This window comes from Phoenix dactylifera, chromosome 12 (assembly GCF_051530095.1).
Source record: "Phoenix dactylifera cultivar Ajwa chromosome 12, Ajwa_hap1_PhDact_Kaust_v1.1, whole genome shotgun sequence".
Classification (NCBI taxonomy): domain Eukaryota; kingdom Viridiplantae; phylum Streptophyta; class Magnoliopsida; order Arecales; family Arecaceae; genus Phoenix; species Phoenix dactylifera.
This window is the reverse complement of record NC_143201.1, coordinates 5,662,230-5,686,288: the sequence shown is the minus strand read 5'-3', so window position 1 is coordinate 5,686,288 and position 24,059 is coordinate 5,662,230. Positions and strand designations below refer to the sequence as shown.

At 36.5% G+C, this 24,059-nt stretch overlaps 1 protein-coding gene across 2 annotated transcripts; it reads left to right on the top strand.

The window, feature by feature from the left end:
• Nucleotides 1-1,165: 1,165 nt before the first annotated feature.
• Nucleotides 1,166-21,699, top strand: LOC103696547 (DUF21 domain-containing protein At4g14240-like). 2 transcript variants are annotated; one of them, XM_008778215.4, is made up of 14 exons: nt 1,166-1,554; nt 2,416-2,492; nt 14,457-14,540; nt 14,650-14,763; nt 15,720-15,806; nt 15,938-16,009; nt 18,438-18,505; nt 18,828-18,915; nt 19,044-19,117; nt 19,190-19,565; nt 19,965-20,011; nt 20,579-20,660; nt 21,025-21,148; nt 21,284-21,699. In XM_008778215.4, the coding sequence occupies exons 1-13, from the start codon at nt 1,272-1,274 to the stop codon at nt 21,145-21,147; spliced, it is 1,575 nt and encodes a 524-aa protein (XP_008776437.2). In that variant the 5' UTR covers nt 1,166-1,271; the 3' UTR covers nt 21,148; nt 21,284-21,699. The 2 variants fall into 2 exon arrangements, with proteins under 2 accessions (XP_008776437.2, XP_008776436.2); XM_008778214.4 differs by having other exon boundaries at nt 21,258-21,699.
• The last annotated feature ends 2,360 nt before the right edge of the window (nt 21,700-24,059 follow it).

The window sequence follows — 24,059 nt, the reverse complement described above, 5'->3', positions numbered from 1 at the left end:
GAAAGCTCGTCTGGAGTGAGATATATGAAGAACATTGACCTAAAAATCTCTCGTGTGTGTTTGTGGCGATTACATCCTTAAGATACAGCAATCTAGCTTAGCTTGATCTTCTTTTGAAAAGCACGACCAATTAGGAGGCTAAACCTAATCAACCCCTTCGGTTGCTCGATGTCTCTTCCAGCGGAGTTGAGCCACGCACACATGCGGCCACGAGCTTATTGTCCTTAGAAAAAGCCCAACTTGGGCTTTAAGGAAACGAGTATCCATTCAGGCAAGTGAACTTATTTTTATATATCTAATATGGGACTAAAAAGAGAGAAAAATTTAAAGTTTTTGAAACAACGAGAAAGGACTCGAACTCTCTTTTAAATTTAAATTTTTTCAAAAAAAATAAAATTTCGAACACCTTGCAACTCACCTAGTATACTTCAGTTATGTGCCTATTTCTACTGTTGAATTTAGTGCGGACTCATTTCAGACTCGTGTTTTAGGAAGTGCTTACACCAACTTATTCTATTAGACAAGAGATGATTATGAGTCGTGCCTTGAGCCTGAACTTTCTATTTTTAGTCAGGCTTCGGGCCGGACTTATTTAAAATTTGTTTTCTTTTTTTTTACGCCTAAATCCAGCCCATCATCAGCTCTATTTCATATTCATTTCATGTTGATGCAAAAAAAAAAAAAAAAAAAAACTTTGATGGTAGCTGGTTAATTAAAAATGGAATTGTCAATTTTATCCTTGATAGTTTGTGTACACGATGAGTAGAACGAATTTTGGAAAGATATCCGACGGGGGAGACGAAGCATTTTCCTTTGCAGGAGAATAAAAAAAACCATTTTCACAACAAAAAACTATAAAATGTTGATGACCGGTGATCCTTCTCCTCAAACCGATCACAACCGTCCGTACGCGAAGAGACGACTTAGTGTTCAAAGTCTGCGGTTGCCTCCAGCCGTGGGGATCACAATCCTAATCCCCGATTCCTTCTCTTACATTCACCCCATAACATCGCCTGTAACTTCTAACGCTGCCTTAACTTGGCGTCATGCCAGTGTTCGAGCCCCTAGACGGCGAGTTTTTGGGGGACGTGTAGTATTTTAAATTCCTAGGTGGCATTTTGCTTACCGTTTAAGTTTAAACCTAAGCCGCGAGTACCCTCAGAAACAATTTTATATAATCATAAATAAATATATATATTTTCTTCAAATCTAAATCAAGGATTAGGATTCGGAGATTTGGTTGTGGGGATTGGGTTGGGTTGATCGGAGCGATGCATGCGGTGAGCGCCCTCGCGGTGGCGAGGATGGTGATATCGGCGGGGATGGGAGCCCCCGCTGCCGGTGGAGGCGGCGGAGGGGGGACGGTGCTGGTGCTGGAGAGGGAGGACATCCCGTTCGGGTCGCTGAATTGGTACGCCTACGCGGGGATCTCGTGCCTCCTGGTTCTCTTCGCCGGGATCATGTCCGGGCTCACACTGGGGCTCATGTCGCTCGGCCTCGTCGAGCTCGAGATCCTCCAGCGCAGCGGCACCCCCACCGAGAAGAAGCAGGCAGGTCTGGTTATGATTCTTGATTCTTGATTCTTCGATGTAGCGGTGATGCCTCCTCCTCCTCCTTTTTGGCTCTCAGCTGATTTGGATTGTGGAAATCTTGAGCTTTTCTTTGCTCTGTTTTATTCTTCTAGCTTTAGCTGGTCTGGATTGGAGATATCTCGAGCTCTGTTTTGATCATTTTGATGATGATAATTATGTGGAGCGATTCGGCTCAGTTGTTAAAATCTTGGTAAAGAAGCTCTCGCGAAGGAGGATATTTTGATTTTGATTTTTTTTTTTAACGATCAGGATCTTGATTGGTTCTTGGATCAGCGAGTTCTGCTCCTGTTCTTCTCCATTTCTATTTAATTTTGAAGATTTTTGGAGGAATTATATGCTCTTTCTTGATTTTCATTTCATGGCTAAGTCTGTGTCCATTACGGTAAAAGCTAATTTTTCATTTATTTATTTCTGTTTTTAGAATCTCGATAAGTGTAAACGGATTTGGAAGTATGGAATAGTTGAGAATTTGAGTTCTGTGGTTGAATATGTGGTTTTATATTAGATTAAATATGTTTTCATTTGAATCGATCCGATTGCGATGAATGCTCTTTTGGTTAGACATTTGCAATTTGATCTGTGATGTCTTGTAGTCTCTCATATTCACAAAGTATGATTTGATTTGTTCTTTGATTGCATTTTTAGCTCGTCAGTCATTACATCGGATATCTTGCTATGATAAGACTGTTGGCAAGCTACATGATAACGAATGCTGCTAGTGAATGCTGTGCTGCATAGTTTCACTTTATTGGTTGGGTCCTTTTTTGTTAATCAGATTTCTGTCTCTTCTTACTGCTGTCACTCTGTTTGTCCCTTCTCACAGCTACCATCCTTCCTGTTGTTCAAAAGCAGCACCAACTTCTCGTGACTTTGCTTTTATGTAATGCTGCAGCCATGGAGGTTTGTCATTTAACTGAATTTATCTTTGCAAATTATTTTAACCCATGGATGTATAGTACATATTGAAGCTTTGGGGCGAGTGGAGAATCCCACTTTCAAAGCCAGCAATACTATATAAAATATTCCTTTTAAAAATAATCACACAATTATAATGAAATTATAGTGTAAGTAAATGCAATATCATGTACATCTACTTCTACTAATACACTTTTACTGCTCTTGATGGATTATAGACTGAGATTTTGTTTGCTTGATGCTTGTTAAATTTAGTGTGAATCTTTAGGTAGCAGTCTTTAATTGATAAGATGACTAAAAAGTGCCACTCCTTATCATAGTTTGGCATCTGATAATTTTTCTGTCACAAGGGTTTTTGGACCCTAGTAATACACTACAGTATTGGTCAACTTGGGTTTTTGTCACAAGTGCCACTGCCCCCCCCCCCCCCCCCCCCCCCCACCCCCAAAGCCCCTTATACTGTTGATTATCTGGACATGCTTTAGGTGCATTATGCTTCGAAGTAAAAACTAAAAAAAATTGGGCAGTAATAATATTTTAAAATGATATTTAGTGAATAAAAAGTAAGTTGTCTAGCCTTAAAATTGTAGCTCTCTATGTTTGTTTCATCTTGTGCTGAATTCTATATTGTGCTAGATTAGTTAGATTTCTTTGTGAAGTCCAATATATTTGTTTTTAGTTTATGTCTTAGCAACAACTTAGTGCCTTTTTTATTTTGAAATGACACTACATGGAAGAGTCAAAATCATGTTTAGTTTTCCAAAAGATCTCTATTTTCAACTTAAAAAGCAAGTAGCCCAAACACCAAATGTTTTAGTTTGTTTCTCTTTTTCTTATATCTTTTTCTTTTAGTTGGGATAGGCTTTATAGTTAGGGCTAGTTATTGTCCATGTCTGTTCCTTTTATGTACGTTAACATGATGGTGAATGCCATGCCATCATTGGTTTCATATTGTGTATAATGCAGGTAACATGCTATTAGCAGGAGAGAAAATAAAAGAAAGCATGATGCCTTTATCCTAGGTTCGGAACAGATAAGTGAATCAACACATGGGATCATGATTCACTATTTGATGATGAATCCAGATGTGTTTTTTTTTGCAGTAGAAACTTGAGGTGATGATCTGCATAAGCCACTAGTTGTAGCAAAGCTGTAAATAGAAATTCAGATGGATAGTTATGTAGCTAACAGAGCAAGGAGCTCTAAATAGGATATTTAGCTGGAAGATGGTAACTAAACAATAATATGCATTGGCTATTGATTAAAGGGCAAAGTTTTACCTATAGCACTAAAAGGACCATGGTTGTAGTGCTAGATGCAAACTTGATAAACAGGTCATAGGTGATTCTATTAGTGTGGCTTGGAAAAGAATATAAGAGTCAGATTGGAGCATGTATATGAGTTTCTAATTTTCTATTTGATAATAGGTACAGCAATGCATGGACATGTTAAAAAATAACTTTGAATAAATACATGTCTTAATTATATAATAGAAATTTATTAAAAGTAATATGTATTTAGATGGTTCATCATCTACATAAAATTCACAAAGTGCAAGTGTTAATTACTTGTGAACAATTAATTCAGACATCACTCATGATTTTAAATATTTCAATAAAACTACCATTGGCGAAATTTGTAATACCAACCTTTCAGATTTTTTGTAGTGTATAAAAGACAACATGCATCCTACAATAATAGTGTCTTTTCCACCATTTTTGATGCTAACACATTTACATATAATGAAAATTAGCAAATATACAAATTTATATATCATGATTTCTAATTATAACATTGTTTAGGACCGATCAAAGTATCACCAATTCATTGACACCTTTCAATAGATACATCAAACAAGAGATATGGCATTTCACAGAAGGTTGTTTAATATGTCCATGCTTGCCAAGCTCTATGGTGGGTAGACCTTGGGGGGTTAGGCGAATTGGGCCAAATCAAGGTGCACCGCCTGGTTTGCCTTGGGATTGCTCCGAACCATCTGATTTAGAGCGGATCGTGCCCTGTTTTGAATCGAAAGGGAAAACCGTCCCGGTTCTCCCTTAGCATAGTTCAATACGTCCCAAACGGGCGATACAACGAACCATGCGCAAGAGAGTAGGAGCTTGAAGATTAAAAAAAGGCTTTATATTCAACTGCTAGGATGGTTTTAGCTGATAACTATAGTGCTTATGAGGGTAAGGCTTTATGTTTAAAACTTTTTAAGTGCTTAGGAGGGTTAGAATTTCATTTTGCATTGTTTAGGTTTTATTTGTGAGAGGAATAGGAGTGAGATTACTAGTTTTCAATCTTTTGCAATCTATTATCTATTATATAACTAAAATAGAGGCTTAGCTTGTGCTAAGCTCTCCATCCACCATGTGGACATTTATAATGTTATTAATACCAAGCAGTACAGAGTGTACCGCATCATACCGTACTAGTTCGGTACCGGTACCGCTATGGGTGGCGTACCGACCTCAGTATGCTGAAAAAATTTCGTACTATTGTGACACTGTGCTAGTGTGGCACCAGTACAGGGTCCGGTATTGAGATGGCGAACCTTGAATATCATTAATATGGTTTGTTATTTTGGATAATAATCAAGGCTCTTATTTAATATAGTTCTTTATTTTGCATAGTCTGTTATATATATATAATGACTATAGTCATTCATCAAACTCTCTACTTTTGGTGAGAACTGATTATATTCATCAATTTTTTCTCTTAATAAGTTTAAAAAATCTTAATATCTTCCCTCTTGTTAAATAAAAATCTTATTTATAATGAATGAATCTCTTATAACACATTTTTATTGTATAATAGTTGGTTCTAATGTCAATAACAACCATTATATTCATTTGCATCATTTATTAATTAAATATTTATTCAAAGTTCAATTTCTTTGCATCAATTTTCTTCTAAAGAAGATTGTATAGTTTGAGAAATAATATTTTTTAAGTGAAAGGTGATTAAAAAGTACTATCACTATTTTTTTTATAAGTATCTATTACTATTGTAGTAGTCATCATAAGTACAACTTAAGTACCTAATTAATAAAATAATATATTTTGCGGCACATAACAATTGTTATTTGCTCTTATAGCTGATACCAGAGAAACATAGGCCTTTAGTGATCACTTATTAATAGATATCTATTATATATCAATATTATATTATCTGTACCCTTAATGATAAGTGAGTATAAGTGACAAATAAGATTCACCGTCTCGGTACCGGACCTTATACCAGTACCATCCTATTTTAGTATTGGTACGTGGTATGGTACAGTAAGATTCGACATACCAAGTGTCGAATGGTATGGTACCACATACTGGTTTGGTAATGGTATGGTATGCTTGGTATGGTATTTGGTACGATATGGTGCTAATCGGTACGACAAACCTTGGTGGCGGATAATAGAGTATCTTACTATTATCAATATTAAGTATCAATTATATAAGTATGTTATACTTATATAATTAATATGTGTATAATTGGTACTTGAAAATATTATCTAACTAAAATAGATAACTATTATACTTATCTAAATTCTAAACTAATATTACCATTATTGGTTTAGATATTTGATGAAAGTTTCTGCTTGGCTATCATTAAAGTTCCTAGCTTAATGTGCAGCAGAAAAGCCTTATATTTATTATATTTTGTTATATTACTATATTGCATTTCAAGAATACTTCTAAAAGGGAGATAAAAATCGTACCTCATGTATTGCATGAGGCCGGTATTTTGATATGCTTTAGTACGTTAATTGAACAGCTCTATGTTTTGTTGTCTTTTGGCTTATACGTCTTTTGACATTGGACACATATTAGGTTAAATAGCCGATTTCCAAGGTATGACTCTGCTATGAAACAAGCACTTGAATTGAAACAACCCATATCGATATGAAGATTAATAATCTTTGGTGATCTATTGAAAGAGGATTTAGAGATTTATACATTAGTAAATAAATTGTCATAGTTGTGTCTATATGAGGGAAACATACTAAGAAAAGAAAAAAATGTGAATGTGATTTACTCATATTTCGTAATGTGAAATGAAAATTTATCAAGCTGAGCTATCCATTTGCCATATGGTCGCCATATTAAAAATACCATATGGTTCCTTATTTTGGATAATAAGTAGGGCTCTTATAACTGATAGAAAAGAAAGATAGGCCTTCAATGATTACTTACTAACAGATATTTGTTATAAGTGAGTATTAGATATTTGTTGTAAGTGAGTATTATGTTATCTGTCCCGTTAATGATAAATGAGTATAGGTGATAGATAATGGAGTATCTTACTATTACTAATATTAAGCATCGATGATACTTATAGCATTGATATAATTTATACTTGAGAGTACTATGTAACTAAAATATATAAGTATTATAATTATCTAAACTAATATTATGATATCAATTTAGATATTTGATAGGAGTAGGAGTGCAAATGGTTCAGGTTGGACCGAGTCATGAGTGGCCTCGACCCAACCCGGTTCCTTGGTTGGATCTTAATGTTGGACTTAGATCTAACCCAATAGAAGATCGGGTTGGGTCAGATCAAGTCCATGGCTAATTTTTGACCCAATGGGTCATTCGGGTTGGGTCCCTATATAACCCATCCCCAACCCAAAAAAATTTGTTCCAGATCCGGTCCGGGTTCAATCCCTGTACTTGTCATTCTCTGTACTTTGTTTCTTTTGCAATGTGTGAAAACTACAGAAAGCAGATTATGTAGGACCATACAAGTGAAAGTGCCTAAGCATTAAGGATTGATGCCATTACAAACTAACCTAATAATGATAGGCTCAACCTTATTAGCTCCACAAAAAATAAAAATTGTTCATATATGCAATACTTTTTTTTGAGTAGAAAATTACATCTATGTTAATCCTTTTTATTCAACAATGGTATCTTCTGAATTTGTTAGAATGCATCTGCTATTATTTTTTCTAAACATATTACTTACAAAGCATGCATGGGCCAAGATGAGGAATATAGTTTTGATAATAATACATGACAAAGTTCAATAGCTATAAAGGACTCATCATGAATCCATCTTTTTCCACATGGCAAAATTATACTCTATTTTGCCTTCATTAGTTTGAACTTCCTTCATGGGGGAATAGTGTTTCCATTTAATGTAATCAATCTAAGCCTGAATGTAAAATTCATGCCATTCAACAGTACACAAAAGGCAGTCTCTTCCATTTCTCTCATCCTCAAACACAAGAAGAGATTAGAGGAAAGAGAGTTAGAGACCCTTATGCACCCTTGCGGATCCTAACAGTGTATCAGGTTCGGGTCGTAGGGTAGGAAACCTAAAATTGCCCCAAAAATCAAACAGATCGGGTCGAATCGGATCGGATCAGAATTTAGCAAACTTAGATCCGAGCTGAAAATAGAATGGGTCCAATTTTAGAACCCAACTCGGCCCCATGGGTCTTTTAAATCGGGTGGTATCAGGTCTAAGTGGGTAGGGTCGGGTCACGAGTCAATTCGACCCATTTGTAGCCTTAGATAGGTGTTTCTGCTCGCCATCATTAAAGTTCACTACTTAATGTGTGACAGAAATTTGTTTATTGTAGCCTTGTAGTTTATATTTGCTATATTTTTACATAGCATTTTAAGAACAGTCAGAAAAATAAGAAAACTTTACCCTGTGCATCGGACGGGTTGGTATTAGTGATGTCGTTATTAATGATGAGAATTTTTCCACAAAAGCTCAGCTTGTGCGGAGTTCTCTATTCGCTATGAAGATGCCAGTATTAGTGATATCAATATTAATGATAGGAGTTTCTGTTCAACTATCATTAAAGTTAATTGCTTATATGCAACAAAAATTTGGCTATCAAAGCCTTCTATTTATTATAATTTATTACATTTCTATCGCATTTCAAAAGTAGTTGAAAAGGAGAAGAAAACCTTATCTTGCATATCACGCGGGGTTGATGATAATGACATTAATATTAATGACGGGAGTTTTTGCATGGATGCTCGGCTTGTATAAAGTTCTCTATTCGCCATATGGAAGCTAGTATTAATAAGCGTTGATATTAATTATTAGAGTTTCTGTTCAGCAATCATTAAAGTTTATTGCTTAATGTATAACAAAAATTTAGTTCTTGAGACCTATTTATATTAATTTGTTACATAACTTACATTGCTATATTACATTTCAAGAATAGTTGGAAAAAAGGAGAAAAAATGGTAACCCGGGTATCGCATGGGTTAAATGCTAGTTGTGGAGTGATTGAATATTTTCCTAGTTGATTTTGATGAGTTCAAAGCACTTGAGTATGTTTTATGTTGTTCTAATGAATTCAATCTAGTGTTTCACGGAAATCTTTATTAAATTCTGTCTAAGTGCCTTAAGCTTTAGTTCAGAGTCTTTTGGTTAAGTATTGAACTCGGTCTGAACCAAAGTCTGCATCACGAGTCGACTCCTGGACTCTGCGAGTCGACTCCGGGATACTTGAAGTTTCTGGCACAAGCTCGAGTCGACTCCGGAACTCTGCGAGTCGACTCCGGGACTCTGCGAGTCGACTCCGACTGAGAACAGACAGAAAGACAGAACGATGGATTTTCGACCCTGAGAGCGAGTCTACTCCAAAAGCTTGCAAGTCGACTCCGGTGCTTGGCGAGTCGACTCCAGATAGTCCCGAGTCGATTCCACTGAGAACAGACAGAAAGACAGAACGTTGGATTTTCGACCCTAAGAGTGAGTCGACTCAAAAAGATTGCGAGTCGACTCCGATGCTTGGAGAGTTGACTCCAAATGGTCCCGAGTTGACTCCCAGAAGAACACAGTGAAAACGGTAGAGAATTGATTTTTGAAGACCTGATATCGAGTCGTCTCCAATGGATCCAGAGTCGACTCCCAAATTAGCCGAGTCGACTCCAACAAGGCCCGAGTCGACTCCGAGGCAGATATGTTCAAAAAGACAGAGAATCAATTTTTAGTCTCTGAGAGCGAGACGTCTTCAGAAGATCTCGAGTCGCCTCTCAAGTCAGTCGAGTCGACTCCAAGTTAACCCGAGTCGACTCGAGGAAAAAAAACAGAAAATGGGTTTTTTAGATTTCTGAGAATGAGCCGACCCCTAAGTACCCTAGTCGTCTCCAGATGTTGGCGAGTCGACTCCAGTTTGGTCCGAGTCGACTCCAGGACAAGGCATGCACTTTAATTCAAATTTGAAACAGTGGCCAAGTCGTCTCCAGTATAGCGCGAGTCGACTCCAGTAACAGCCGAGTCGACTCCAGATCGCGCGAGTCGACTTCGATCCCAACGGATACATTATCAGATTGTGCAGATGGGTCAGAATGGCTCCAAATCAGTCTCTAACGGCTATTTTTCAAAGGGGATCACTTAAATAGCTAGAGTGAACAGTAGTAGAAAACAAGAGAGTTATTCCACTTGAGCATTAAAGTTTTTCAACCACCAAAAGCATCTCAAGAGCGAGTCCAAGCAAAAGAAGGGAGAAGTGCATTCAACTAAAATCAAAAAGGCTTCCTTCGCATTAAAAGCTCTACCACTGTTACCCATCCTCTGGTTCATTCAAGAGGAGACTTAGAAATCGAGAAGCCCCTCTTCCTCATCTCAAATATGTTTGAGGGCTTCTAACTCAATCTTGTTTATATTGTTCATATTTGCTTTTCAGAAGCTCTACTTGTGAACTTTAAACTCTTGCTTTTTGTACTTGACTCAATCAGGGGATTGAATCAAGGGTTGTAAGGTTTATTGGTAAGCCAAAGATAAAACCAACGGTGTAAGGTTGTGGTTGGTGAACTGGGAAAAACCAACTGGGTTTGATTGTAACCCCGGAAAAACAATCGTTTGGTTCTAGTCGGTGAGCCTGTCAAAACCGACCGAGTTCATTGTGATCTCGTGAAAACAACAAGTTTGGTTGTGAGCTTGGAAAACAACCGGCTGTAATCTTAGGAATTATAGTGAACTCCCAAGGGAGGCTTGGAAAGTAGACGTAGGAGCAAGTGTTGGCTCCGAACCACTATAAACCTCTCTGTGTTTGTATTGGTCTTTGTCTCTTTCTCTCTCTTCGGTCATTGCATCTAGTGATATAACTAATCCACTTGCAATAGATTTAGTTAATCACTCACCTTTTATTTAATTGGTCAATAATTAATTAAAACCCAATTCACCCCCCCCCCTCTTAGGTTGTCTTCTTGGGCAACACTAGTTTTTTTGGATAATGAAGACTTATTTTAGTTCATAGCCTATGTTATGGCACTTTACAACTATTTCTTCTGCCTTATAACGAGCTGGACTCGAACCAGCACTGCCAGATTCGAAAAGAATCAGGGTTCAACCTAAGAATGATCGTTATTTGTTAACCCGGTTCGCCGAAGAGGCTACGTCCGGGGGGGCTTCTATTATAGACCCCCCTTTTCCCCCTCCCCACCGTTCTACTTCTTGGATAACTTTCACGGTCGCCTTGAAAAAGGCGCTCTCTTCCCCTTTCTCCTTTATTTCGTTAAATAGGGAAAGAAGTTGATCCCAATTCTTGCCAGGGCCTTACTTGCTTGTGCAGAAGCTTGCCCCTCGGTTTGTGATGCTAAGAATTGGGGATTTCATCCAAAATGATAGGACAAATGTCATGTTTTTAGAAGTTTCACAGTTTGGAAGTTTCTTAATGGAGGTTGCACAGGCATTAGTTCAAAAGAACTGGCCTTTTTAATAAGAAAAGAAAAAGGAACTTTAGGGAAAGGAGGCTGGATTTGGAGTGGCTGAAACTTCCTTTAAGTCCTGTTTGTTCTTTTTCCTGTTCAGACAATGAGAGTCCATACTTTCTAATTTCTTTTAATAGGTAAACTTTGTGGGGAAATTGGTGGTCAGTCAAAAGGACAAGGAAAGTGGGGACCAGTTGTAGGCCTTTTTTACTGGGGTTTGTTGCTGCTATAATGTTAGAAGTTAACTATATACCTTCTTTTTCAAGACTTTCTCATATATTAAAGTTTTCTCCATTTGTGGGCCTAGGAGCACCCAAATTGGTTGTTTAGTCATTCTCTTTGCAAAAATCTTTATATCTGAAATCTATGTTGACATTTGGGAATACGTTCCTACAGAGTTCAAATTCTATTTCCTTTAGTAAATATAATCTAATTTATCAATTGAGTCTGCATCAATGTGATATCAAACAGCAAATATCCATTGCAGCATTTGCACAGTTTAATTATTTGAATGGTCACAAACAGAGAGTGCACCTGGAAGCTTCTACACCATAATAATTGGTTCTATACTATTACATGATGGTGGCTAACATTGCAAAAGTGGATAATCTTTGTATGACAAATCAAATTCATTCTGAAAAAGAAATAACACAACTCAAAATAGGTCTCTAGATATTTAAGATGCCCCGCTAAGCCAGTGTCTTGCTTTTGAAGTAGCGGCCCAAGTCCTCTTCCTCTCACAAATTTAAGTAGTGCCTTACTACTTTCCTCTCCTTGTCTATCTTTTGGTTTGTTTAGGATATCAACGCCCCACTGCAGTGAACCCTTATATTGCAGAGAGGTGATGAAGAACAAGTGGAGAATGGTTTTGTCTGGGAAATTTTTTTCTGAGTTCTGAGACTAGTATGTTGCAGTAAAGCCGTATCATGAAGTTGGACTGGCATAAGTCAAGTGGAGCATCAATATTCTTTGTTCCTCTTGAAGCAGTATTTCAGCTAGAACCTTCCCTAGTGCGGAAGAAGGTTTGAAGTTTCTCTTGAAACTGATCCATTTCAGCCAAGACTGGTCACAGATCTACCAAAATTTTGGTATGGACCAGTGTTCGCTAGTTTTGACCAGAGTTGATTGAAATTGTTAAATTATTCAGTATCATGTTTAACGAAAGCTCTAACGATCCAATTTAAATTATTTTTGGCTAAGTTTTGCTATTATACTAAGCAAGATGCAATCTTGTTGAGCGTGTTGACTAACTAGAAAATGTTGTATGTTCCAATGATTCTTTTTCTGTTTAAATGAGTTTTCTTTTATCTTCTTTTAGAATAAATTGGTACATTAAAATGGAATTGCGAGAGAAAATAGATTTTTATTTGGATGGATTTTTTCTTGCTTAAATAGATTACTAAAGTGGATCTTAATGAAATATGCTTAAATGTTTTCTTTCTTTCTTTCTTAGATTAGTTATTAAAATAATACAAAATGTGATATTCTTATAAAAAGTTTAGTTAAATGCAATGTATTAAAAAAATAGATAGTGGGCACGTAGTGGCTAGGGGGTTTCATAGCGAATAACGAATAACAAGCGCTATAGTAGATGCTATGAGCCCAAAGCAGCCTATTTAAATGTATGAATGTTTTTTCTACTATGCAAGGTATGCCGTCTCAATACCGGGTTCCATACTGGTGCCACCCTGTTACTGTGTCGGTACGCCTGGTATGGGGGCCGATTCGACATATCCGTATCGAGTGCCTTTCAGGCCAAGAGAATAGCAGCAGGGACTTAAGAGTTTCTTGTGGCTTAGGGTCAGGGTTTTATCAAAGAAAACAGGACAGCCACTAGAAATGTAGGTTTTCTATGGGATGGATTGAATAGGATCCAGTCTGGATTTGAATCTAGGTTTTAAATGTTGAGCAAAGATGGAAATAAAGAAATAAAAAGTTTGAAAAGGGCTGTTAAACAACCGCTCTATGCAGTAAGATTTATGGTGGGATGATGTGCTCTTTAGATATCAAGAACAACAAATGGGGATCGAGGACATGGAAAAAACTGAAATAGACTTAAAGAAATAAAGAACTAAAAAAAACACAGATTATGATGAAAAGACCTGATGAGTAGATGGAAGATGATACCAGACTCACTCTAGGGATTGGTCTCACGCCAGATCCATGACTCATGCATGGATTGAATTGCAACATGGAAGTGAATTTCTTATTCCATTAGGGCACATGCCTAACATATGCGAGCCATAAGGATGCACTAGACTAAGTGCGTAAGATGCCATAAAGAGGGTGCATATGTACAGACTCTACATATACATAAATTTATCTATTGATATCAACATTTAGTCATGCACGATGAGTTCTCTACTATTATAATGACAAAAGCTTTTGTGACAGGACTTTTCTTTGTGACCCAGATGCCATTTATATCTGGACTCCAATAGTGACATATATTTGCTACTTTTTCCCTTCTTTAGTTTTCCCTCAATCAGAAGACTTCCACCAATCCACAAAGTATTTAGTTATACTTAATATTAAAAGGATTCTATTATTTTTTATGATGAATGGGATTTATAATATAATAGTTTTTTAATGGAGCAAATTCTGAATTCTAGTACAATTAACACTGTATTCCAAACACATGAAACTAGAATGTAGTATTTCCATAATTTTCTTTATACATTCATAAAGTATCATTTAGCAGGGGTGTATATAGTTATCATCAAGGTCTGTTGTACTGCTCCATACCGTCTGGTATGGGGCATACCGTACCCTACCGGAAGAGAACTAGTATAAAACACGCATTCAAATCGGTACAATCCTCATACTGCCCGTACTAAGGCGTACTGAGGTGTACTGAGATGAAAATTGAGAAAATAAATAAGAGAGTTATCTCGGCAAAGAGATGTACCATACCATACCGTACCAAACTGATACCTGGTACTGAGATTGCAGACTTTGGTTACCATAATACACATTTTGTAGGATGATGGTCATGATATGTGATGGTAACTACCTTTTGCTAGATAGTTGATAGATTTACATTACCAGCAATTCACATTAAACTTAATCAAGATTGAATGGAGTTTAGCAAAAGAGAAACCAGAACTTGGTTAGTTTTCAAGCAATTCATATTCTGAAAATGTTGTCGTTTCTTGTGTTCTAAAATCTTATTCAGATTAGAAATTTATTTTAGCGACTATTTTATCAATTTTGCTTCTTTTATTTTCTTCTATCTATTTACATTAATCATGCCATCGTGCAGGCTCTTCCTATATTCCTTGACAAGATATTTCATCCTTTCTTGGCTGTTGTCTTGTCTGTTACACTTGTTCTAGCTTTTGGAGAGGTATGTTCTTCCAAGTCAATTATGCTTTAATTATGCTTCACTTCAGTGTTTGTCAGTGCCAAGTCATTGAGATTAAGAGGATAATATCAAATTTTATTTTGTGCTTCAGGTTATTCCACAAGCCATATGCACGAGATATGGATTGGCTGTGGGTGCTAATTTTGTATGGCTTGTGCGCATTGTGATGCTCATCTGTTATCCAGTAGCATATCCTATTGGGAAGGTAATTTGTACAAATAAAGGAATCACATGGTCATGTTATAATTTGCTTCTGACTATGAGCTCCCTATATGAAGCACTACTTTTCTCTTTTAATACTTGATAATTTTCTTGTTCTGTTCTTTTCTATCTTTCAAGATGGACATCTCTGGTATTGCTTTTGAGTAACTTAGGTGATAAATCTTTGAAGTGTTCGTTGAGTGTACATTAATATAAATAATAAATCACTTATTATAAGAGCATGGTATTTCTAGCCCGTCTTTTTGTACCAGTTTCTCCGACTGTTAATAAATTAATGGTTCTTTTATGTGATAATATATTTCTTACCAGTACTTTATTTTCTTCTCTTTGTTACTCTTTTTTTTTTTTCCTTTTGATGGAAGGGGAGGGCTGAATCCCACCCAAAATTTATCCAGCTCCTTGTATGTTTTTGGTCTGATTTCTGGTTCTTATGAGCTGAAACACAACATGTAAAACTGTTATAAGAAAAAGAATTTGCTGTTTATCACTCAGTGCATTCAATGATTTTATCATTTAATTAATGGTTTTTATCTCTCCATATGCATGCTTCTACCATTGTGCTAGCTTATTTTAGTGTCTTTTTACAAAATTAAGGGCCATCACTAGTATTATGCTAATGATTTCAGGTTTGGCTGGTGGCTAGGCCCCCAAGTTGAACTTTGTTACTTGATTTTGATTAAGGATGTTTTCCATTTTGTCTTATAGACTGGAACTTTTCAAGCTTTCCACTATTATCACTGGTTATAGTTATCAAATTAAGAATATGATAACATATAATGCCACTGTTGCATTATCTTTTATTGTTTATGTACAATTGCTTTATATGTTGCTTTTTTCTTTACCAGGTCCATCTCTCGAAAGATTGCTAAATATTCTATTTTATGGTCACTTTAACTGACAGCACTGATTTAGATGTTTCTATACTGTTTATGTTCCCAGCTTCTAGATTGTGCACTTGGACATGGTGAATCTGCACTTTTTAGACGTGCTCAGTTAAAAGCTCTTGTTTCTATCCATGGCAAAGAGGTAAATCTACCTTTTAATGCAAGTATTGTTCCTCAGATCTCACTAGGGCATATGTCCAGTAAGATGGGCATTTTTTTAAGCAATTTTTTTATGGTTGTTGTGTGATACTTGCACTGCTTTGATCATGTTAGGCTGGCAAAGGTGGTGAGCTCACCCATGATGAGACAACAATAATTAGTGGAGCATTAGATTTAACTGAAAAGGTATATTGCTCTAAACTGATGGCTTTTTGTGCTTGTTCTCTTCAATCATGAGACTCTAAATTTATAAATATTGAAGTTCAAACCATCTTAATCTGCTGCACATGGCCACCTTTTTATTATGAAAGGATCATACGCTTGCTTGACATGCATCGACAGATGATATAAAAGTTGTAAACATCAATATAGATGTTTTGGAAAGATCACAAGTTGGATTCCATTTTAGTAGTAGGGCAACAAAATTTAACATTTTCTGGTATCCGCCCAACACACAGCACCCCCCCTAGCGGCCGTGCCCAACCCAAAAAAAAAGGATAAAAATGATAGTAATAATAATAATAATAACATAGAATAATAAATCAACATAGGATAATTGTAACAGTAGTACTAGTAGGGTTCAAATAGAAAGATCTTGGTTGCTTTAAATTTCTTCTAGAGACTTGTAGGTTGCGAAAGGTAATTTAATGTCTTGATTTTCTTTATTTGCCTATTAGGTGACTCGAAATAGTAGTACAAGTTTCCATTTCCGTTGATCTCTTAGACTTTTTGAAACTTCAACTCGGATTCTTTCAATGCCAAACTTGATATTTCCATTGCGGTTAAGTATTTTATAGTGAGTACCTACCATAGAAAATTTTGTATGAGTCCATTTATTAATAGATCTATTTTGTTAGATAATATTTGTATAAATTAGTGAAGATCGAGGCATGTCGTTTTTTTTTACGCTATGCGTATGGATGGTCTGGCAATCATGAAGATTTTTTGATGAGCTAGGTTTGACTGTTCTCCCTCTGCTCAAAGTAGCATTTGTTACTTACAATTTGTAATCATGATTTCATCTTTTAGTAACTTATTATTTTAGGGGGAAAAATCATCGTAGACAACTTAATAGATGCTGCTCTATTTTCTCTGCTCGAAATAGCATTTGTTGCTTATCAAGTTGTAACCATGGTCTCATCTTTTAGTACCTTATTATTTATGGAAAAAGATCATTATGAACAACTTAATTAGCAACAAGCTTGTTAGCTTTGTCTTGGCCCAAAAATACATGCTACTGGGTTGACAATTTTATTTGCAGTATTGATATCTAAGTAGGACTGTCATTGACTTGCATATTTGTCATTTTGGATATCTTGAATATTTCTCTGAATGGAAGCTTTTATAGACTCTTAAATTAGCAAAATTGAAAGACCCATTTGATGGCATGACAATCATTGAGGTAATTAGGCAAGATGTGGACCTTGCAACTTTGATGGTTTGCCCTTGTTAATCTTTGCAATGTAATTATAGCACCTAAAACATAGACCTTTACCTTTCCCATGATTTCATCCTTGTATTCTACATGGAGTCTGGCTGCTGTAGTGAAATATGGTATCAATTCAAAGCTCTTAAATGAAACTGTTTATGAAATTTCTGGACCATATTCCATTAACTGAAACTAGATAAACAGATCTCCCATTTTTCTAAATTTTCTTCTCATTACAACAGACCATAGCAAGTAGCAAATAATTCTACCAAATTACTTTAATAATCAAGTATTAGTTTTTTCGACCAAATTACAGAATTCAATAAAATATGGTATCAATTAGAATCTCTTAAATGAAACTGGTTAGGAAATTCTTTGATCATATTGAGACTAGATAAATAGATATCTGATTTTTCTAAATTTTTTCTTGTTAGAACAGATCTTGGCAAGTGGCAAATAAGTCTAGCAAATTACTCTAATAATCAAGTAAATTTTAGTTTTTTCAACCAAATCACGGAGTTTCCTATTATCTGTACACAAATATAGTTGTTTGGTACATCATAACAAAAAAAAAAAAAGTTTTTAGTTTTTTATTCAGAAATTTCTTGCATGAGAGCTTCTCGAGCTTTTTGTCCTAAGGTACTTGGGAACATTTTGCTGTACTACTTCCCAAATGATTCTTCTGTACAGTGTACTCAGTTTAATTGATGTTCTGAAAAACAGTATGAAATAGCTGTTTCATGAATTTGACAGCCTCACAGTGATATCTCAAAGCAAATAATTGTCAACTACCAAGTGACACATATATTTTGAAACTTTTAAGTGCATAATGCAGGTTTTAGGTATAACATGTATGAAAGAGCTATTTTCATCACATATTGACATTCTCACATGCAGACTCCAGCATGCAGCATAAAATGTTACTTTTAGTTGGTTGTTTTAGAATTTTCATTTTCTTACGGCAAATCTTAAGTAATGGATGCATTGTTTTATAGGAAACAGGCTACGCTAAAAGTGGTAAAATAAAAGGAACTACTATATTTCTTCAGTTAGTTATATTATTACAAGGGTTAAGGACTGGTGCTCATTAGAGCTAATGTATTTTCTTATTTGCATGCTGGTCCTTCCTAGATTGACATATTTAAAGGATGGATCTAGAATTCTAAAATTCCTACTCATGTACAGACTGCTGAGGAAGCTATGACACCTATTGAATCAACATTCTCATTAGATGTTAATTCAAAATTAGACTGGTGAGTTTTTTCACTACATGAACAACTTTTTTTCCTTAATTAGATAAATAAGATTAAAAGAGTAATATGTATGCTTCTGGTAAAAAGGATGGATATGAGGATAAGTATGTTACATGAGTCTCTCTATGATGTAACTTTATCCTTGAACCTCAAAGCAACTTTAAGGAGACTTGGTTTGTGGCATAAGGGTGCTGAGCCCTCGGATAGGCCTGTCTAAACAGTGATCATGACCCAGAATACTTTTCTAGCATTACCTTCCTTTTTAAAATTACAAGTGTGTAAAATGATGTTGTCAATCACTTTGTTTTGTTCTTATACTCAGGGAAGCGATGGGCAAGATTCTTGCTCGGGGACACAGTCGTGTCCCTGTTTATTCAGGGGATCCCAAAAACATTATTGGCCTTCTGCTGGTGGGTGACATTTATCTAATATTATCTCAAAATAATACTGCATGGTGCTGCAGAGGATGTTTCCTGCATGTGGTAGATTAGAATTTGTTTTGCCTTTACTTATTTGAGATGTTGCATGTTGGAACCAGGTGAAAAGTATTCTCACAGTTCGTGCTGAGACAGAAACTCCTGTTAGTGCTGTTTCCATTAGAAGAATTCCGAGGTCAGGCTGCAGAGCATTTTTTCCCTCTGTGCTTATTTACGAACAGTATGCTTACCCTTGAAATTTCCTCAGGGTTCCAGCAGATATGCCGCTGTATGAGATACTGAATGAATTTCAAAAAGGAAGCAGTCATATGGCTGCTGTTGTTAAGTCCAAAGGGAAAACAAAAAATCTCCCACATCCTTATGCAGAGAAGGCCGAAGAAAATAAAGAAGCGAGTGGAGACTCCAATCTGACAAGCCCCCTTTTATCTGAAGTAGAGAAGTCAGATATTGTTGTTGTTGACATTGAGAAGTTGCAAAATAAGCACGTCAATAGAGATAAAGCATTCCCTTTGCAACTGAATGATGCAGCAACCAATGCAGTGGGTCGTTTATCTGAGGATATTGAAGATGGGGAAGTAATTGGTATCATCACCCTCGAGGATGTTTTTGAAGAACTCTTGCAGGTAAGTTATAGAACTTTGATTCCTCAACATGCTAGATTTAGTTGATGGCTTCTCTTGTTTTCATATGTTGAAATCTTAAGATCATGCAAAACTATCTCAGACAAAAAAAAACAACCTTTTCTTATTCTGATGAAATACTACTATGCATTCATAAATCAATGATGAGTCCGTGTAGATTATTATGTGATAGTATTTTATAGAAGTATGAGAGCAAAAAGTACTCGCTAGGCAAATTTGTGTGATTCTATACAACGTATAATCAGATTATGAAGGAAGCAGCTAAAACTGCTGAAATATTGCCCATAAGAGCCATTGTATTTTCCCTGGACCCTTACATCCTTGACATGAAGGTTCTTTACAAATATAAAGATAACCATATCTGAGATTTTCTTCATGCAGGAGGAGATAGTGGATGAGACAGATGAATATGTTGATGTGCACAAAAGGTATGCATTACTAATTAAATTATTACTTCATATGTAGAGAGCTTGACTTGGCTACACTCAAGTGGATCTTCATTCAAATCCAGTCAGGTCTAGATTGGACAATGGGGGTTCTACATCGATGATCTAAGCCATTATATGTGATCTACTACCTCTAAGTTGCTTATATCCCAAAAATCATGTGATTTGAAAACCTTTAGCCTTGTACATTAAGTGGTTAAAAAATTGGTCAAAAAAAAGTGTTATTTAAACTGTCTAATTTTTTGACCACTTGATGCATAGGTTCGGGGTCCTCAAATCATATGGTTTTTAGTGTGTAAGTAGTTTAAAGATAGTAGATCACTTTCAAAGGCTCGGATCGTCTGCGGAACCCCTATCCTCTAATCTAGGCTTGACCAAATTTGAGTGAAGATCTCAAGTGCTCTCTCTCCCCCCTTCTCTCTCTTTCTCATATATATATATATATATATATATATATATATATATATATATATATATATATATATATATAACTCATAATCTTGTTTGCATTATCAGAAAGCATATGATATTGTGATACTGGTGTTGCAGGATTCGTGTTGCTGCTGCAGCTGCTGCATCATCAGTGGCTCGGGCTCCATCGCTTAGGAGGTTAACTGGACAAAAGATGGCAGTTAGTGACTCCTTTAGATTTATAGTTTCTTTTAACAAGGTCGCCTTTAACATCAATCTTGAGTAGTATTAATACTTATTATCAGTAGAAGCATCTCAAAATTAGATTGTAGTTGTCATTTAGAACCATCCGTTGTTGATTTTTCACTGTTTAGTTATCCTTGAGTTCAAGGAAATTGAGTTCTATGGCATTTATAATGAAGAGTTAAGCAGAAACCTTTTCTGGGCTATGCTATTATATATGCCTAATAAGTGACTTTGATGTCTCTAAGGTACCTTGAGGAGAGGCTTTGCCCCTGCACCTCTCTTGCAGAAAGAACAGTGTTGATCTAAATTATGGAAAGTTTTCTTTGCCTTTCTTCCAGGGAGCTCAAAATCGGCAAGGACAACAGCCAAGTGGAATCTTAAAGAAGCCTACTGAAGGGGAATCTAATACACCTAGACATCAAGTGAATCTTGTGGAACCTCTCTTAGGAAACAAGAGATAAGGCAAGTATAACAAAATCTCCTTGCAGGATTTATCCCAACTTAAGGGGAGTAACATGCATGAGATTATTTATGCTTGGGAGTATCATTAATCATTTGTAAGAATGTGCAGTGGTTGATGGGGATTTTACCTTGCAGTGAAAGTGATGCCAGAAGCTTAGCAGATTACTTGCGGGGGCTTGTCGTATTTAGGTACATGCTAGCAGTTCATTGGAAAATGAATATTTTTTTTAGATGTTTCAATAATTCAGCCGACGTACTGTAATTCCTGTTGCCTGGTTGCGATAAAATTGTCATTTTACATTTTCATCTGTCTTATTTTCCTTCAAAAGTTCATGAAAGAGTGATAGCTTCATCATCATTTTAATGGTTGAGAGTTAGGGTAACAAAGAAAACAAGCAGTGGAAGAGAGAGAGAGAGAGAGAGAGAGAGGTAAGGCAAAAACCTGCATCTGGTTGCTGGGCCTGCCAGTTTAACTGTTCACAGAGATACTTCGGTGATGAATTTGTGCCCTGATGGGTCATTAGTTATTGAATGTTCCGGGGTTGAAAACAGATCGGATGTGGTGGTAAATTAGTGCATCCATATTGATGTTATGTTTTCTTTTTGTCATGCCCTTGACCCGAGCTCATGAGGTGAGGATTCGCTACATACTCATAGAGAACCTTATCCACAAGCATGCAAAATATTTCAACATGGTATCATAAATATGGCAGAATAATTTAAATAATAATAACAAATTTTATTTCAATAATTAGCGCAATATTTAAATGTTTTACGATTCTAACAATATTATAGGATAGTACATTAATTTAAATAAACTCTAGTCTACGAAAATATGTGTCAAAGTTTTGCTAGTCTCGCCACCAAGGTGGTAGCCTAGTGGTACTGGGCAGCAATTCTAACCACAAGGTCTCAAGTTCGAATCGCTGCGGCGACGATTAAATTGTGGACCGGAGCTCACTACTTTGGCCACTACTTGGACTTGTGGTGTAGGACCGCTCTTGAACCGCTAGTAGCCGGGGTGGTGCCGGGTGTGACGTACTCACACGTGGGACTCGAGCCAGAGCTCAGAGGAGTAGCTGAGTCGGGCCCACGGGTGGGGAGGGTATGAGTAAAACCGGTCGGGGTGTCCAACACACGGCCATTTCTGCCCGCATCGAACATACTCCTGGTGGGGTGGGGGCCCAGTAGGGGCTGCTACGCGGGGGTGGGCTTGTCCCTTCCTCCCCCCTACCCCTTATATTTACCAAAAAAAAAAAAGTTTTGCTAGTCTCTTTCATATTGAAAACTCTGATTAGTCTAATTTTCTGAATCTTTAAAAAAAAGAATCGGATAATGAGTTAGACAACCTGGTAAGCAGTGATTATTTTAGCTAAACAAATCAGACAATCAAATAGATAATAATTTGTAGAAAATAAGTATATATGTGGTGCTAATATACGAATGAATTTTTTTTAAAAAATATTAAATTTTTGTTTATAGATTTAAATTTCTTCAAATATTTAATTCATCTTATCAATTATGGGCTATTGCCACATCTTCTCTATGGTAAGGTTATAACACCGACTAATCTTCTTACGGTGAGCTGCGCATCATATTGCAGCAAAGTTTTTGAGAATCGCGTACCTGTTTGTGGTATGTCGCTCATCATCTTGGACATAAACCTTTAGGACAAATTATGTATCAACGTATTAGCTTCAGTTAGCGGGGTTTTCAATATAGTCGGGTCGAAATTTAAATAGTTCTAGATTTCATATTTCAATTCTAAAATTATGCAGTATCAAAATTAATTAATCATATCCATAATAACATCATATAACATCTTAATATTTCAAAATAATATATTTCGTGATAATATACTTTCCATCAAATTTATTTATCATGACTAATATCACTTAAAAGTCATAAATATAACAATTTTATAAGTCTTGATAAATATTGAAAAAGTGAAACATTACTTACTTTGCGAGCGAATCCAAAGTATCAATCCAACCAATTTTTAAAAATCATTTTAAGATCTTGGTATTTAAAAATTATATTTTCATCAGAATTTATCATGATGATTTCAAAAATAGAAATTCTAATTTCAATACTCTCATGAGGCTGACCAAGCGGGAGTGTCCGACACTCCGGTTGGTTGGTCTAATCAAGACAACTTATTTGATCATATTCGAACTAGGTAATAGATGGTTCAATAGAGCTTGGAGGTGACCAAATCTAATAGTGTCTGGGAAGGGCCAAGATGGGAGCTGTCGTGCCACTTGTCGAATATGGATCAGGGTCCTTCACTCGGCTGGATCTAGAATCACGAAGAGAGATGCCATGCTAGACCTAACATCTCTAGAGAGAGAGTAGAGAGGAAGTCCAGTAGATATAGAATCAAGAGAGAAAAAAGATGGAGAAGAGAGAAGAGAGAACCTTGTTCTCTCTCTAACCAAGAAAGAGAAAGGGAAGGGGGTGGCTGAAGGTGGTGCCTGGAATCAGGGATCCACGTTTGCCCACTGTGGATGGCAGCCAATGGCAACCGACGGCAAGCAGCTAGGAAACACCCTCTTAAAACAAGGGTTCGGCCCCCTTAACCCATGAAACTAAGACATCCCGATAATAAGAGCCCGACTACGGCTGCAAACGGTCATGAGGAACTGGGTGGAGACTTTGGCAACAAGATCCGACGGCGTTACCGACCAAAAAGAAGGAACGGAATCGAAAAAGTCCAAAGAAAATAGGAAAAAATGGAGCACCCGTTCTTCTCGGCCAAATTCCAGCAATCACCAGCTGGCCGACCTTCCACAGGATCCGAAAGAAAGAGAGAGAGAGTATGGCTTGAAGGAGACTGGGTCCTTATCCGGTTTTCGGCAGTGACTGGCCACGGTAAGGGTACGAATGACTATCAGCAATCGGAGAGGGATTT

Coding starts and splice junctions, on each gene's coding strand:
- LOC103696547 (XM_008778215.4), top strand. CDS start 1,272: ATGCATGCGGTGAGCGCCCTCGCGGTGGCGAGGATGGTGATATCGGCG. Junction 14,764..15,719: donor TAGCATATCCTATTGGGAAG/GTAATTTGTACA, acceptor TTATGTTCCCAG/CTTCTAGATTGTGCACTTGG. Junction 19,566..19,964: donor TTTTTGAAGAACTCTTGCAG/GTAAGTTATAGA, acceptor TTCTTCATGCAG/GAGGAGATAGTGGATGAGAC.